Source organism: Pantherophis guttatus, chromosome 17 (assembly GCF_059756535.1).
Source record: "Pantherophis guttatus breed Tessera chromosome 17, ASM5975653v1, whole genome shotgun sequence".
Taxonomy (NCBI): Eukaryota; Metazoa; Chordata; class Lepidosauria; order Squamata; family Colubridae; genus Pantherophis; species Pantherophis guttatus.
In genome coordinates, this window is record NC_142079.1 from 11,474,986 (window position 1) to 11,491,085 (window position 16,100).

The following is a 16,100-nucleotide window of genomic DNA, read 5'->3' on the forward strand; positions in this document are numbered from 1 at the left end:
ATAAATACAAGCTGATTGACAAGTGCCGGAATTTTTTTCGCTTGGCTGTGGGGAATGCTACAAAGGTTGTAAATGTGAGATCTGAATGCATTTTATTCAGTGTTGTAACTTCTAACAGCACTAAATGAATGATTTTAAGTCGAGGGATGGAGGTACATCTTGTTTCCGGGGGGGGAGAGGGGGAGAGGAATAAATTTACATTCCATCGCCCAAACAGAGTTGTCCAACCATGGGATCATCTTACAGATAGTCCTTGACTTACAACAGTTCATTTAGTGACCATTCGGAGTTACAACGGGACTGAAAAAAGTGACTTATGGCTGTTTTTCTCACTATGGCGGCATCCCCATCGTCTGATTCAGACATTTGGCAATTGACTCATATTTATGACCATTGCAGCGTCCCAGGAGCTGTGATCCTCTTTGCGACCTTCTGATAAGCAAAGTCAATGCGGAAGCCAGATTCGCTTAATGTGTTATTAACTTAAAAACTGAGGGATTTTCCCTTACACACAGGAAAGTGTGTAAAACGCGGCAAAATTCACTTAAACGTGAATTTAACAACCATGTTACTAATTGAACGACTGGAGTGATTCACTTAACAAATGTGGCAAGAAAAGTCATAAAATGGGGCAAAACTCACTTAACCAACATAAATTTTGGGCTCGATTGTGGTCGTAAATTGAGGGTTCCCTGTATTTTGAGATCAGACATGCAGATTAAAGTCTGCTAAAGGTCAGAACGGCCCGTCTTGAGTTCTTTCTCTTTGACCTCTTTAACAATTCAGTTCACGTGGTCCACATAACTTTGCAGGAATAATGAACATTTCTTCCTCTGCCAATTCTAAATGTGACACTGGAATTTGAGTATTGATGTAATTTTTTATCCCCCTCAATGTTGCTGAAATTCAGCAACATGTTTATGCATTTTCAAAAATTATTACCCTTAAATATAAGAAAAAAGAAGGAAAGAAAATGAAAATAACTATTTCAAGTATAATAGGTAGCTCGTTGTTTATATTCTCCATATTAAAGTTGGGGTGGCTATTTCTTAGGAGTGAAATGCTCCCGGTTCGGATCGGATCGCCCAATCCGGTAGCGATGGAGGCGGGTGGTTCGGAGAACTGGTAGCAAAAATCCCTGCTCCCCCCCCCCCCGCACAATCATCAGAGGCTTTTTTTCTTTTAAATGCCTCTGACAATCCAAGCTGAGTTGCCTGATTGGCAGAGGGTTTTTTAAAAAGCAGGCAACTCCGCTGGGATTGTCAGAGCCTTTTGAAAGCATTTTTTTACCACCTCTTCGCCGAAGAGGTTGTAGAAAAAATGGTTTTAAAAGGAAAAAAAATTGGCCACGCCACCCAGTCACATTACCCCCCCCCCACCAAGCCACGCCCACAGAACTGGTAGTAACAAATTTTAGAGTTCACCACTGCTATTTCTGGTACGGTGCAAAGGAATGGACTTTGGTGACTGCCTAGAGCAAACTCCAGAAGTTGTAAATGCTCCAACACTGGAAGTTTTTAAGAAGAGATTGGACAACGGTTTGTCTCAAATGGCATAGGGTTTCCTGATTGAGCAGGGGGTTGGACTAGAAGATCTCCAAGGTCCCTTCCAACTTCTATTCCCGTGATGGCGAACTTATGGCACGCGTGCCAGAGGTGGCACGCAGCACTCTCTCTGTGGGCAATGCGAGCCATCGCCCCAGCTCAGCTGGGTCATGCATCCGCGTGCGCCTCCTGCTGGCCAGCTGGTCTTTGGGCCTCTGCTGTGCATGCGTGGGGAGGCGCATACAGAACGGTACAGGCGCATGAACAGGAGGGTACATGTGGGGTGCCTCACACGCATGCGTGGGGGCATGCACAGGTGGCGTGCATGCGGTGGGGGGTGGGGCCCATGGGGGAACACACGCGCATTGCATTTGGGGGGTTCAGGTGCTTTGAGCACTTGGTTCAGAAAAGGTTAGCCATCTCTGTTCTTCTGTTCTGTTCTGTTCTGTTCTGTTCTGTTCTGTTCTATTCTATTCTATTCTATTCTATTCTATTCTATTCTATTCTATTCTATTCTATTCTATTCTATTCTATTCTATTCCTATTCCTATTCCTATTCCTATTCCTATTCCTAATTCTAATTCCATTATTTCTATTTTTATTCTTATTCTATTCTATCCCGAATTGTGTCTTTTTGTATGCTGTGGCTGCCTGAATTCCAACGCTAAGCATTGCAACGAGTGTGCATGAAACTACTTGGCAATTCTCACTTGGCTCAAAATGCGCCTTCGTAATTTTATTCTCAACACTAACAATATTTACTTTGACACCTACGAGAACAATTCTAGCAGCTAATGTACTCTGCATTCAAAACTGCCGAAGCTTAAAACTTAAAAGGAAGCAGAAGAAGAAGGGGAGAAAAAAATAACAGCATAGTAGTTACACACACACACAAAACTTTATGTACATAAAGTGCTCAGGATAAATTGCCATCACACTGATGTCAAGATAATGCAGGTAGGATTTTTTTATGTTGTTTTGTTTTTTTTGAAAAAATAAAAAGTGAGAGATTTTAAACTGCGTTACACTGAACTCTTCAAAAGCTGCATTGCTAATCCTCCCACTTTCCTTAAATATTTCTCAGAATTTCAAATCTAGGAGGGAGCAGCGATCGACCAATTACCAAGATTTCATTTCAGCAACTTTTGCAAAGAGCAATGTGGCAGGATGGGCAGTCCTTGACTTACAACAGTTCCTTTCACGAGCGTTCGAAGCTATGATGGCACTGAAACAAGTGACTTATGATGCGTTTTTCACCCTTAGGACTGTTTTTCCACACTTATGACCATAGCAGCAGCAGTAGCAGCATGGTCATGGGATTAAAATTTAGACGTTTGGCAACTGAGTCATAATTTATGATGGTTGCCATGTCCCGGACTCAAGAGGGATGTAAAGCACTGTGAAGTGGTACATAAGTCTTTATTGCTATCGCTATCTGATAGCAAGAGAATGACAACCTCGCTGTCTGAAAAACAGACCTGCTGCTGAAAAATAGGGCATCCTGAAATCTGTTTATGGACCCGGTCTCAATGTCAACTGGGATCTACAATAGCATTTTACAAGACTGGATGTCTTAACACGAGAGCTGTGGGCAGAATGAAATAAAATATACAGTTCATCGGCATTCCACAAGTGCTGAATTGTCTATGAGCATTTGATCGACAGGGAGAGCAGTTCTGATCCAGGCCAACAGAGAAGGCAAAAAAGAACTCTAAGAAAAAAAGGAGAAATTGGGTGTTCTGGGGAATAGCAAGAACTTTTGAATTTTTAATAGTGATAAAAGGTAAAGGTTCCCCTCGCACATATGTGCTGGTCGTTCCCGAAGACATGTCCGTGGTCATGTGGCCGGCATGACTCAACGCCAAAGGTGCACGGAACGCTGTTCCCTTCCCACCAAAGGTGGTCCCTATTTTTCTACCTGCATTTTTTACCTGCTTTCGAACAGGTAGAAAAGGTTGGCAGAAGCTGGGACAAGTCACAGAAGCTCATCCCGTTATGCGGCACTAGGGATTCGAACTGCTGAACTGCCGACCTTTTGATCGACAAGCTCAGCGTCTTAGCCATTGAGCTACCGTGCCCCTCTCAAGTTTCCATAGCTCATGACAAAGTCTTCTGGCAGAGGAGAACCAAGTCAGAGATGGAAAATCTCTGCCTACAAATTCAGCTTCTAGAGACGAGATTGCTGCCTGCGACCAGTAGACAATATCAAGCTTTATTTCATTTGTCTATGGAGATTCTCAGGCATCCAGGTCATGGTTGTCCCAAAAGGTTTTTTGTTTTAAAAAAAAGAGCAAATAAACTTCCTTTAAAAAAAAAAAAAAGCACCTTTGGGACGATTTCATTTATTAAAGTTATGTGCTGCCCCTCACACCGATAATTTGGCCCTTGAGGAACAAGCATTTGAAATCACATAAGGCAGTTTCCTATAGAAAAGAATTATATGGCCACTCCTGATATCCCTTTCTTGGATGTTCTCCCACTAAATAAAATTTGGAATGTTTGAAAATAATCACCCAGACAAAGATGACACCTCAGTCTATGGACAAGGCGCTTCCTCTCAATTCCAAGATTGTGATAATCTTTTGTAAAGATCGTAAATGCCACTTCTATTTTATTATGGGTTTTTTTTTTTTAAAGTTATGGTAATTTTCTACAGCCCTCTTAAGTAATTCTCTCTTTTTGCAAGACCTCATTTTCTTATTAAGATGACTATTCGGTGATTAGCATCACGCCCTTTGCTCAGCTGGCCTTTAACTCATTTTAATATTTAATGTGCAATAAATGACTCACTTTACAAATTCATTCGGTGTTGCAGAACAGATAAAACTAACAATGACAACCGAGACAAATGTTCTTTGGAGAAAGTTATGCAACTCCCTCCCCCCACCTCCACTTTTACCATAACGTTACTTATTTGCAGTAACAAATATGAAGTACTAATAAACAAAAGAAAGGAAAAAAAACATGTTTTCGAGAGGATAAGCCGCCAGGAAATCATCAATAAATGTTTTACTCTCAAAATATGAATCATTATATACCGATTATGTTTAAAATTCTTTCTGAGCTTTCAAAAGATAATAATCTCGATGCCAGGAATCCAATTATAGGATACCTCTGTATACAATGAGTTCTTTCCGTATCCAAATCATTTAATCAGATCAGTTATCTTTTGGATATTCACCAGTTGAAATTGCTTGAGCAAAAGTTTGTCTGGAATGCAAAGTGTGAACCTCTATGCCCTTTTCCTTCTGAGTGAGGAAGGCATCTCCAATGCAACTAATTTCATGCAGAAAAATGAGCAATTGGGCTACGAAAGCATGGAAATTAAGGCACTCCTTCAAACCAAGTATTTATCCAGGACGAGGCAATGTTTACAATAAGTTAATTAAGAAAAGCTTTCGCTGCTAGAAGCACAAGAACGAATTAAGGGGTGGATGGCAACGCAAGGAAAGGACACAAATTGCTTCTCCATCATCTGCATTTAGCTAAGACTGATTTTTGCTTCACGTTTGCATACCTTGGTACTCAACTGCTTTGAAACTCATCAAATTTGGTACTCAACACATTTTGACATAAAGATTTTGTTCGTTTGTTTGGTACTCAAAGCGCAAGCTAGAAACTTGTTTGGTGTTGGCTGCCTTGTGACTCAAATTTTTTTGTGGGAAAAAAACTGTTCGATGCTCATAAGTTTTTGGAACTCATCACATCTCCCAGAACCAATTAACAAGGAGTACCGAGGTACCACTGTACTTTGAGCTGTTATTTTTTTTAAAAATCACATTCACGAGCTTTGTAGGTTACCAGTTTGAGAAACTGAGAAGCCACATAAGAGAAATCGCCATCCAACTACAAACCCCCATTGAGCCTGTCCACCTCATCACATCTATAAATCAAATTCTTTACGATTAGAGATCAGTAATAAAAACAACCCAATAAAAAAAAAATCAACCCACCCAACCTATGTGAAACAATCAGTCATTTCGGGAAGTCTGAAGCAATTCCTAGACATTTTTTTTCAACTTGGCTGTAAAAAAAAAAAAAAAAAATAGGCCACAGGGAAAGTTGGCCCTCACTGGCCAGGTATCTAATGTTCTGTAGCATTCCTTATCACAGAAATGAACAATATTAGTTTTATTTCTCACTGAACCAGTCATATATTTAAAAGAAAAAAAACTATTCATGGCATGCTGTCAAGAGTCTGCCTCTCTGCCATTCTGCATCATCCTATCTTTGGTCTTCTAACTATAGATTAGTAACCTCCTTTTTAAAGGAAGAACGGTGGTGTATTTCTGAAACGAATGAAGCAGCTTTGATTTTTTTTTTTTCCTTTTCCCCTACAGGGGAGAAATATAGCTAAATTAACATTTTCCCGCTGTTACGAGACATGTGGGTTTTGATGACGGGTCCCTCTTCCGTTCAGTATCTTTGAGGCATTGTCACAGGGAAGCAACGCCAGGAAAAATAAAAAGTTTGACTCAAATGGAAGGTTAAATGCTTACGTTCCACACCAAGAACGAGCTAGCTCCAAATAAGTGCAGCCCAGATGATTTCTGGTTTTTTAAATCGGAATGATTACGGTTCCACGGATATTATGTTGAGAAAGCAAGAATCTAAAACCTTTCCTGTAAGAGTCCCCGTTCCTCTGATGCTAATACAGACTAATAGGAAGCTGTCGTTATCTCACATCTGGAGAGGGGAAGTATGAAAAATATTACTAACTATATCCTCTGATGCTCAATTTGTGTAGACTAATGCATGGCATGAACCTTCAGAAATGAAACCGTCTTCGTTAATTTGATTCTCCTTCCACTCTGCTCTTTGTGGAGTTTAGGATATCGATATTGCACAATCCATCTCCACTTGTCTAATAAAACGGGCAGCGGGATGATGGGAAAAGAACAAAAATACATCATCGGGGTGCAACTATTGCTACTCGAGAATGACAGGCCATTTTTCCTGCAAGCGGGACTATCAACTCTGAATCCACAGCTTCATTGTTCAATCCCAAACTGCCTGGGGGGGGAAAAAAAATCCGGACAGGTTGCAGGGAGGCTGTATTAAACAGCATCTTCTCAAGCCACAAAGATATGCTCTTTGATTGTGGGAGTGGGGACCCTAATCAAGAAAACATCACCTGTTAAGTCTGTAGAGATTCTCAGTCATCCAGACCATGGTTGTCCCAAAGGTGCTTTTTCAGGAGGCAACTGGACTTTCTCGTCTTTTTCTTTTGAAGACGTTTTGCTTCTCATCCAAGAAGCGTCTTCAGCTCTGACAGGAGAGTGGGGAATGGAAGGACTTACAAACTTTTTGTCAGCGTTTCAACGCTGGCATAGAGCGCAGAGGAGAGCGAGAGATAAACTCTGAAACTTTTGCCTGCTAAATCCCTTTGAAGTCGGGTTGTCATGGAAATGAGGGGAGGGGGCACATTCCTGGGAAATGACGAGAAAAGAAGTCTGAAGAATGACTTGGAAGATAGCCAATGAGAAGCAGAGATTTGGGGATCGGAAAGGGAGGGATTGGGGTGCAAAAGGTCAGTCTTGTCTGTGTGGAGTCATGATCCGGTGGCTGTGCTCAATTAAAGAAAGATTTCCTTAAAGATTGGCAGTTTGGAAATTCATTTAATTTTGAGATAGCATCGCAGTCTGACACTTTTAGCTATACAATTTGGAATGAACACCCTTTGAATGGTGTGGGATTAGGAATAGATTTCCAGAGGGGGGAAAACATTAGAGACTACAAGAACCGGGAGCGCCACTCAGGTGACCCTGACGACACAGATAAACGTCCAAGTGGTCTCAACGACCCTCTAAAATGATGAAAATGATAAACTGTCTGCAAGGAGTATAAATCCTTCCATTCCCCACCAGCCAGTCAGAGCTGAAGAAGCTTCTAGGATGTGAAGCGAAAGGTCTTCAAAGAAAAAACAAGAAAGTCCAGTTGCCTCCTGGAAAAGCACCTTTGGGATCATCTTTTAAGGCAGGGGTCCCCAACCCCCAGGGCCTTGACCTGGTACTGGACCATGGCCTGTTGAGTATCGGGCCATGCAAATGGCAGATGAGCACACGATACTCCATTTGTGCAAGCACTGGGGGTGTGTGTTGGCCCGTGAAGCTCCATTTGTGCAAGTGCATCTGCTGTATTGGGGGGGGGGGAGAGAACCATCCTGTCTCCGCCGTCCCCCACCCCCGCTGATCTGCAAAGCGAAAAAAGTTGGGGACCCGTTTTACAACATACAGATTTAAGTGAGGTCTGATGCCATGCATTAACAGAGAGATACAATCAAGATCAAGGGAGGTACTAATACCACTCTATAAATTCTTAGTAAGACCACACCTAGAATCCTGCATCCAGTTTTGGTCACCATACTATCAAAAAGATGTTGAGACTCTAGAAAGAGTGCAGAGAAGAGCAACCAGGATGATGAGGGGACTGGAGGCTAAAGCATACAAAGACTGGTTGCAGGAACTGGGCATGGCTAGTCTAGTGAAGAGAAGGACCAGGGGAGACAGGATAGCAGTCTTCCAAGATTTGAGGGGCTGCCCCAGAGAGGAGGGGGCCAAGCTATTTCCCAAAGCACCTGAAGGCCGGACAAAGAATAATGGATGGAAACTGATCAAGGAGAGATTCAACCTGGAAATAAGGAGAAATTTTCTGACAGTGAGAACAATCAACCAATGGAACAGAAGTTGCCTTCAGAAGTTGTGGGAGCTTCATCCCTGGAAGCCTTCAAGAAGAAACTGGGCTGCCATCGGTCAGAAATGGTCTAGGGTCTCCTGCTTGGGCGAGGGGATTGGACTAGATGACCTACAAGGTCCCTTCCAACTCTGTTAATCTGTTATCTGTTAAAAATGCAGTTGCTCTGATGAAACCCCCTCGACCCAAATTCTGAATTCGGGGAAAGTAACAGGTAGTCCTCGACTTACGACTTCAATCGAGCCCAGAATTTCGGTTTGCCAAGGGAGACATTTGTTAAATGAGTTTTGCCCCATTTTGCAAGCTTTCTTGCCACAGCTGTTAAGTGAACCGCTGCAGTTGTGAAACTAGTAAACCCGGTTGCTACGTGAATCTGTCTTCCCTGTTGACTTTCCTCATCAGACACAAAAGGGGAACCGCGTTGCAACCGTCATAAATTAAGAGCCAGTTGCCAAGCGTCTGAATTTTGATCACCTGGCCCTAAGGATGATGCCGCAACAGTCGTTAAGTGTGAAAAATGGTCCTAAGTCACTTTTTTTCCAGCGCTGTTGTAACTTTGAACGGCTACTAATGTCAGAGCTGGCAAGGATCTTTTTACACATGAAAAACTGCCAGGGCCCCTAAGAACCAGGAACGACATGTGGAGATGCTTGTGAGTAGTTGCCTTTATGTCCTTTACCTAAGGACAGAATCTTGCCAGACTAAAGCAATGATAGCGAACCTCTTTGGCACTAAGTGCCCAAACCGGAATGTGCCCGCACGCTGGAGCACCGGAAACCCAAAGATTACCTGGCCGGTGCACATGCCGACCACCTAGCCTTTGGGTTTCCGGCGCTCCGTGTGTACGAAGAACAGCATGTGCACGCCGGAAACCACAAGAGCAGCTGGCAACGGTGCCCGTGCCCACAGAGAGGGCTGTGTGTGCCACCTCTGGCACGCGTGCCATAGGTTTGCCATCATGGGAGCAGGGTGGATAAAAATCAATGATTTTTTTTAAAAAATCAAAAAAAATCAGATTTTTTAAAATTTAAATCGGATTTTTTTTAATTTAAATCAAATTTATTTTAATAAAAAACTTTTGAGGTAAAAAACTATCGTGAGATAGTTTTCTATTTAAGGTACATAAATAATGTAGTTTATTCAGCATGAAATGGAGCTTAGTTAGGTAGCACGAGGCTGTATATTCTGCAACACTGGGACTATCGGTGAGTCAACAGTGGGTCAAAGGAGTAGCAGAGATGACAGCTGCTCTTTAAAAATTATGATTTAAATCGAGTTGATTTAAATCAAGCCTTTTTACTAGTGATTTAAATTGTGATGTAAATCAACTCGATTTAAATCAAATCCACCTGCATGGGAGTAAAGCAATCATCAGCGTAACTCAAGATCTGCTATGTGAATTGCTAGGGAGGGTCCCACTTTGCCCCCTTCCTGCCTACCAGACATTCCAAGCTCCCACTGTCACTTTGCCCTCCGGAAAGGAGCCTCTCCTTCCTGCAAACCCCCCCCCCCCCGACATCTTTCTGTTCCAAAAAGGCATTCATTCATCTATGAAATAAGATTCCCCTGTCACGTCTTTAACCTTAGATCTGCTAACTGCTCCGAGATACCAGCTTATTTAATTGGAAGTTCCAAATACCCAATTCATTTTATACCCATGTAGGCTCAAATTACTTATCGGTATCTCCAAAATAATGAGATTGTTTTCTATTAGTACTGAGATTGGACCTTATTAGCAGAGACACCATTGCTCTTTCTAGAGAGATAACTCTTGAGTTGCGGATAGCAAATAGTAACTTCCCTTTCCTGAAACTGATGTGTGCGCATGCGCGGAAGGAGCGTGAGCGAGCAAAGCGCATGCACAGAAGGCGGGGTTTATGTGCGAAGTGACGAACCCGGTGGTAACAAAATGTGAAACCCACCGCTGGTCTCAACATGTGACTGAAAAGGCGGTAACGCAGGGGTGAAATGCTCCTGGTTCGGACCGGATCACCTGATCACCTGATGGAGGCGGGTGGTTCGGAGAACTGGTAGCAAAAATCCCTGCTCCCCCCCCCCCATGCCCAGCTGAGCCGCACAATCATCAGAGGCGTTTTTTTTACTTTTAAAAGCATTTTTTCTACAACCTCTTCGGCCGAAAAAATGCTTTTAAAAGTAAAAAAAAAAAGCCTCTGATGATCACGCAGCTCAGCTGGGATCGTCAAAGGCTTTTAAAAGACAAAAAAGCCTCTGCCGGTCAGGCAACTCAACTGGGATCGTCAGAGCCTTTTGAAAGCATTTTGTTACAACCTCTTCATCGAAGAGGTTGTAGAAAAAATGGTTTTAAAAGAAAAAAAAAATGGCCACGCCCACCCAGTCACATTACCCCCCCCCCCCCCCACCAAGCCACAGAACTGGTAGTAACAAATTTTAGATTTCACCACTGCGGTAACGGCGCAAGCATGCAAACAGCTTGACAAGAAGCACCTCTCCTACCTATTTAATACAGGTAAAAGTCCTCGACTTACAACTGGTGGTTTAGTGACAACATTCCAAGTTACAACGGCACTGAGAAGTGTTATAACCTTTGCAGCATCACCACGGCCGTGGGATCAAAATTCAGACGCTTGGCAACTGGTTTCATATTTATGACCTTTGCTGGGTCCTGTGATCAATCCCCTTTGTGACCTTCTGACGAGAGAAGTCAATGGGAAATCGGCATTCGCTTTACAACCATGTTACTAGCAGGATTCACTTAACAACGGTGCCAAGAAAAGTTGTCAAATGGGGTTTAAAACCCGTTGAACAAATGTCTCACTTAACAACAGAAGTGTTGGGTTCAACCGTAGCCATAAGTCGAGGACTTACTACCTGTAGCTGTCACTGTTGTCTCTTCCAGCCCATTGTGCACAGTGACTTTCTGAAAGGCTTCATTCTCGTTTATCAACAGCATGTACTTACGATCGGAAGAATATTCCATTTGGGACAACGGAGTGGTTGTTCCTTCAGCTGCCTGAGACGCAGTGGCGTTTTCGGCTTGAGCCTTGCGAACAAGGGCTGCCAACGGGTGATCGGGATCCACCACCTTCAGCGGCTACAGGGGGCAAAGACAAGGGACATCATGGTGGCTGAACTCCCTCACCCTGACTGCCCAATGTCAAAACGATTCAAATGGCTTGCTGGAAATCATCATCATCACTTAATGACCCCATAATCCTTTGCGGGGTGGAGTCTGGGCAACTGAATGGAGCTGATTGTTTACTGGCCAGATGCCCTTCCTGTCGCCAATACGGAGTTTTGTTCAGCAGATTATATTATCAACGTGCCCAGAGAGAGGCCGTTTTCCTGATTCATCGTTGCCACACAGTTGCAGGAGGTGGAGGTGGAAAGGAGGTTGGAATGCCTTACTAGACACAACATACATCTTTCTCGTGGGAACCAAGGTCATCTGCCAGGTGATGGAGGGAGGAGGAGGAGAGTGCCTGAGGGGCCTGCCAACTAACCTAATTGGCCAACGTGACCAGTGACACTTCGGGAAGGGGTTATTGCCTGTTTTAATTATACTGAACCCGTGGGAATGATTCAGAGTTGGTTTTACACTAAGTGTGCCGAAATGATGTACCCAATAAAGAAGTTCTTTGAGGAAGCAAGTGGCCTCGTAGTTCTGATTTGCTTCGTTAGTCGGGACTTTGACAATCTGATTTATATCATGCCTTAAATATTGTAAATAATTCCAGGTGGCGAACATATCTAATACTCCTTTGTTTCTGTTTTCTCTGCAACAACCACCCTGTGAGGTGCGTTAGGCTGAGAGGGTGAGACAGATTCAAAGACATCCAGACGGCTTTCATGCCTAAATTAGAACTAGAACTCACCATCTCCTGGTGAAGGGTCCAAAGCCACCCAGTTGGCTTTTTTGCCTAAAGTGGGACTAGAACTCACAGTCTCCTGGTTTCTGGGCCAGCATCTTAACCACTGCACAAAACTGGCTCTCTATCCTAGTGGTTAGAGTGCAGTACTGCAGGCTACTTCAGCTGACTGCTACCTGCAGTTCGGCAGTTCAAATCTCACCAGCTCAAGGTTAACTCAGCCTTCCAAGATGGGTAAATAAAATGAGGACCCAGATTGTTGGCGGCAATAGGCTGACTCTGTAAACCTCTTAGAGAGGGCTGTAAAAACACTGTAAAGCGGTATATAACTCTAAGTGCTATTACTAATATTACTAGAAGGGACAATGTTTTATCATTTTTACCAATCGAAGAGAATGTTCTTTGTAATTGTTAACTTTTATCGAGCTTTTATTGCCCATCCAAAAGAGGTGGGGAAAAACGTTGAATTGTGTCCCCTCCCTGAAAGAAACTGGGTTGAGATCAGAGAAGTGGCTTCTGAAACGTCATCGTAGAAAACAGCTACCACCTAAATAGAGGTGAAGGAAGGAAAATCTCAAAGGTTTTTTGCTAGTGAACAAGAGGAAAATAACTCCACTTCATATGGCGTGCAAACCTAGAAGGGCATTATCTACCATTAGTAACCTGGAATAGGGGTCTTGTCAGATCCGTGCATCTGCCATTCTTCGGTGGAAGAAGGGGGGTGGGTGGGTTTGGATTTGATACATTTAGTTTCTCTTTCCTTTCTAGGTATCCGGGATATCCTATTTCTTGCCTTGTATAACCTTTCACCTGATTTATAACCGTTGCCTGGCGCTTCAGATGCCTGGAAATTTCTCACCTCTTGGGGAATACAAGGGGAGGGCCATGTGGATTGCAATGCCATAAGACGGCCCTGAGAAACGGTTTATCCATTTCTCAGAGAGGCCGGCACGAAAAAAATCTTCACACCTGCGGATTGGTGGAATCCACAATCGGATGGCTGGAAGGGGTTCTTTTTTTTAAAAAAAATTGATTTATATGCCTCCCTTCTCCGGCGACTCAGGGCGGCTTACAATGCGCTAAGCAATAGCCTTCATCCTTTTGTATATTTATACAAAGTCAGCTTATTGCCCCCACAACTGGGTCCTCTGGTTCTTAATTTCTTTTATCCTGGACTGCATGCCCTGAGGGACCTCGGAGCCTGCTTTGAATTCTGACTTGCTTTCGCCTCTTTTCAATAACAGGTTCCTTTCGAAGTACAAAGTTTCAAGAGTTTATACCAGGAGTTTGCAACGTTAAACACTCAAAAGAATCATTTGGACCCGTTTCCCACAGAAAAGAAAACACCGGCAGCCACAAAACCTGGGTGGGCGTGGCCAACTCGATGTCACTTACTTCCACCAGTCACATAAACCCCCCTAGCCACGCCTACCCAGCTGGTCATTAGGGCAGAGAACCAGTTGTTAAAAAACACCGAGAACCACAAAATCCTTTTGACATCTCTCTCTCTCTCTCTCTCTCTCTCTCTGCCCTGGCCGCTTCTCCATGCCCCGCCGTCGCCCTTACCTTCTTAGGCCAGGCGAGGAGTGACTGGGAGGGCAGAGCAAGGGGCGGGGCGAGCCAGTGGTGGGATCACCTGACAGGAAGCCACAGCAGAGGGCCCAAAGAGCCACATGTGGCTCTAGAACCACAGGTTGCTGACCCCTGGTCTATACACACACCCCCCCACTCCAGCCAGGGGTGGTATTTGCCAGTTCTCTGAACTGCTCAAAATTTCCACTACCGGTTCTCCAGAACCTGTCAGAACCTGCTGGATTTCAACCCTGGTCTATACTTTCTTGAAAGGGCGGGGGGGAGGAGGCTGGTCCTTACAGGACAAGCAAAGGGGTAGGGGGGGAGGAAGGCATGGAGGAGTTACTGTATATAGAAACTCACAAACTTTGACAGCACATTTAAAACCAGCTGGGAAGTTTCTTTAAAAGCAAAGGAACCGGCTGCATCACCTTCATCAGCTCTTCTAGCCTGCTCCGTTTCTTAGAAGCGAAAAGGCTGGGATGCAGATAATTGCCTTCATTGTCATCGTCGTCGTCATCATCTTCATCGCCATCTTCCATTGCTTCTGCCGAGTGAAGGACAGAAAGGATGAGATTTTTTTTTTTTAAACGGCAGTATTCCAGAGCGCCACATTGTTGGGAAGGGCCCTGAAAGGAAGGAGTTCCAAAGCCCAAAGCCAAGACAAAACTATCTAGGCACCATTCCGGGGCACCGCAGAGGCCGCCGCATTGGCAAGCTTTGGTTCAAAGGCTGCCGTGGTGATTGACAACGCGACGTTCGGAATGCTGCAAATGATGCTGCCTTGAAGGCACCGATGCTGGTTGGGCAAGCTCGCCCTGCGCAGCGTCCATTTTCCATAGCAATACGGGTAATCCCCATCTTATATTAGTTCACTTCCATTTATTTATTTTGTCATGCTCATTAAGTTCACTTCTATTTATTTATTGAGTCATGTTCATGTTGTGTGTATCAGAGGTGGTGACTCTTTCGAGCTGTATGCAACGAAATTTCATTTTAATGTACATTCAAAGTGACAATAAAGTTATTATTCTTTTCTATGCTATGCTATGCTGCTATTCTATTTTAAATTCTATTCTATTCTACTCTGTTCCATTCCATTTTCTATTCTATTCTTCTCCTTCTATTCTATTCTTCTCTCCTCTATTCTATTCTTCCTTCTTCCTCCTTTTACTATATTCTCTTCTCTTCTTCTCTTCTCTCCTCCTCCTCCTCCTATTCTATTCTTAATTCTATTCTATTCTACTCTATTCCATTCTCTCTCCTCTCCCCTTCCCTCCCCATTCCATTCCATTCTTCCATTCCATTCTCTATTCTATTCTGAATTCTCTGTGGTCATGTGGCCAGCATGACTCAATGCCAAAGGTGCACGGAACGCTGTTACCTTCCCACCGAAGGTGGTCCCTATTTTAATACTTGCATTTTTTTACGTGCTTTCGAACCGCTAGGTTGGCAAAAGCTGGGACAAGTAACAGGCGCTCACCCCGTTACGTGGCACTAGGGATTCGAACCGCTGAACTGCCGACCTTTCTATCAACAAGTTCAGCGTCTTAGCCACTAAGCCACCGCGTCCCTGTCAAAGGAGTAAAACCATCTAAAAAACGCAAGCATCAAACTTCAGTTTTTTTAAAAAATGGATTTAAAAAAGAACTCGGTTTAAACGCTGCCAAAAGTTGGGTTATGCCTGGGGAGGCTGTCATTCGAAGCATTTAAACTTCTAATCCTCTCTATAGCCTTTGGAAGGGGGAAAAAAAAACCGACTTAAAACATCTGCAGCAGATATTAGCAAACAGCTTCCTCAGCTGTCAAAAGACGCTGGAGTGATTTAGGAAGGAACGCACAAGCTTGCAGGCTGCCTCCCGCCTGATACCGTGTTTTTTTTTTAAAAAACAAGAACCCACGAAGATCGCTTACTTTTTTCCTCCTCTTTTTTCTTCTCCGAAGAAGCAGCGTAGCGCCCTTCCTTCATGGCTTTCTGAATAAATTTGTAGTAAGGATTGAGATAGTGATCAAACCGCAGGAAATCAAACTGGGAGTTGCGAGCCTGTTTTGCTTTCAGCATAATCTCAAATTGGACGCCCTGTTTGCAGACAAAGTTCGCCGTCCGTTCGATGATGGCGTGCATTTTGGCAGTGGGGGGCTATGGGGGGGGGAGATAAAAAAAATTAGGTTTCTCTTTTTTTTTAAATTGATTTTTATTAAGTAAACAATATATGACAATTCAACATTTTCGGTTTGGCAATGTGCAATCATGCTATATGCTTATATAAGTGGTATCTAATAGATTACATAGGTATTTTAAAATTAAAACATAGGATACTTATAGATTATTACATTATGAATTATAGTATTACTATAATATATAGATTACATAAATAGTTAAGCATTGTCCCCCTTAATAGTTAACTTTTGCATTTATTTTTTAGCCACCTGTACCACAATT

At 43.3% G+C, this 16,100-nt stretch overlaps 1 protein-coding gene across 8 annotated transcripts in view; it reads right to left on the bottom strand.

The window, feature by feature from the left end:
* The window catches only part of SFSWAP (splicing factor SWAP), a 113,625-nt gene that overhangs the window by 80,629 nt on the left and 16,896 nt on the right, over positions 1-16,100 (bottom strand). For all 8 annotated transcript variants that reach the window (XM_034435837.3, XM_034435839.3, XM_087880309.1 and 5 more), the window contains 3 exons: positions 15,572-15,797; positions 14,089-14,204; positions 11,178-11,310 (listed from right to left, as the gene is read on the bottom strand). In XM_034435837.3, coding sequence (XP_034291728.2) covers positions 11,178-11,310; positions 14,089-14,204; positions 15,572-15,797 — 475 coding nt within the window. The remainder of the gene's footprint in view (positions 1-11,177; positions 11,311-14,088; positions 14,205-15,571; positions 15,798-16,100) is intronic.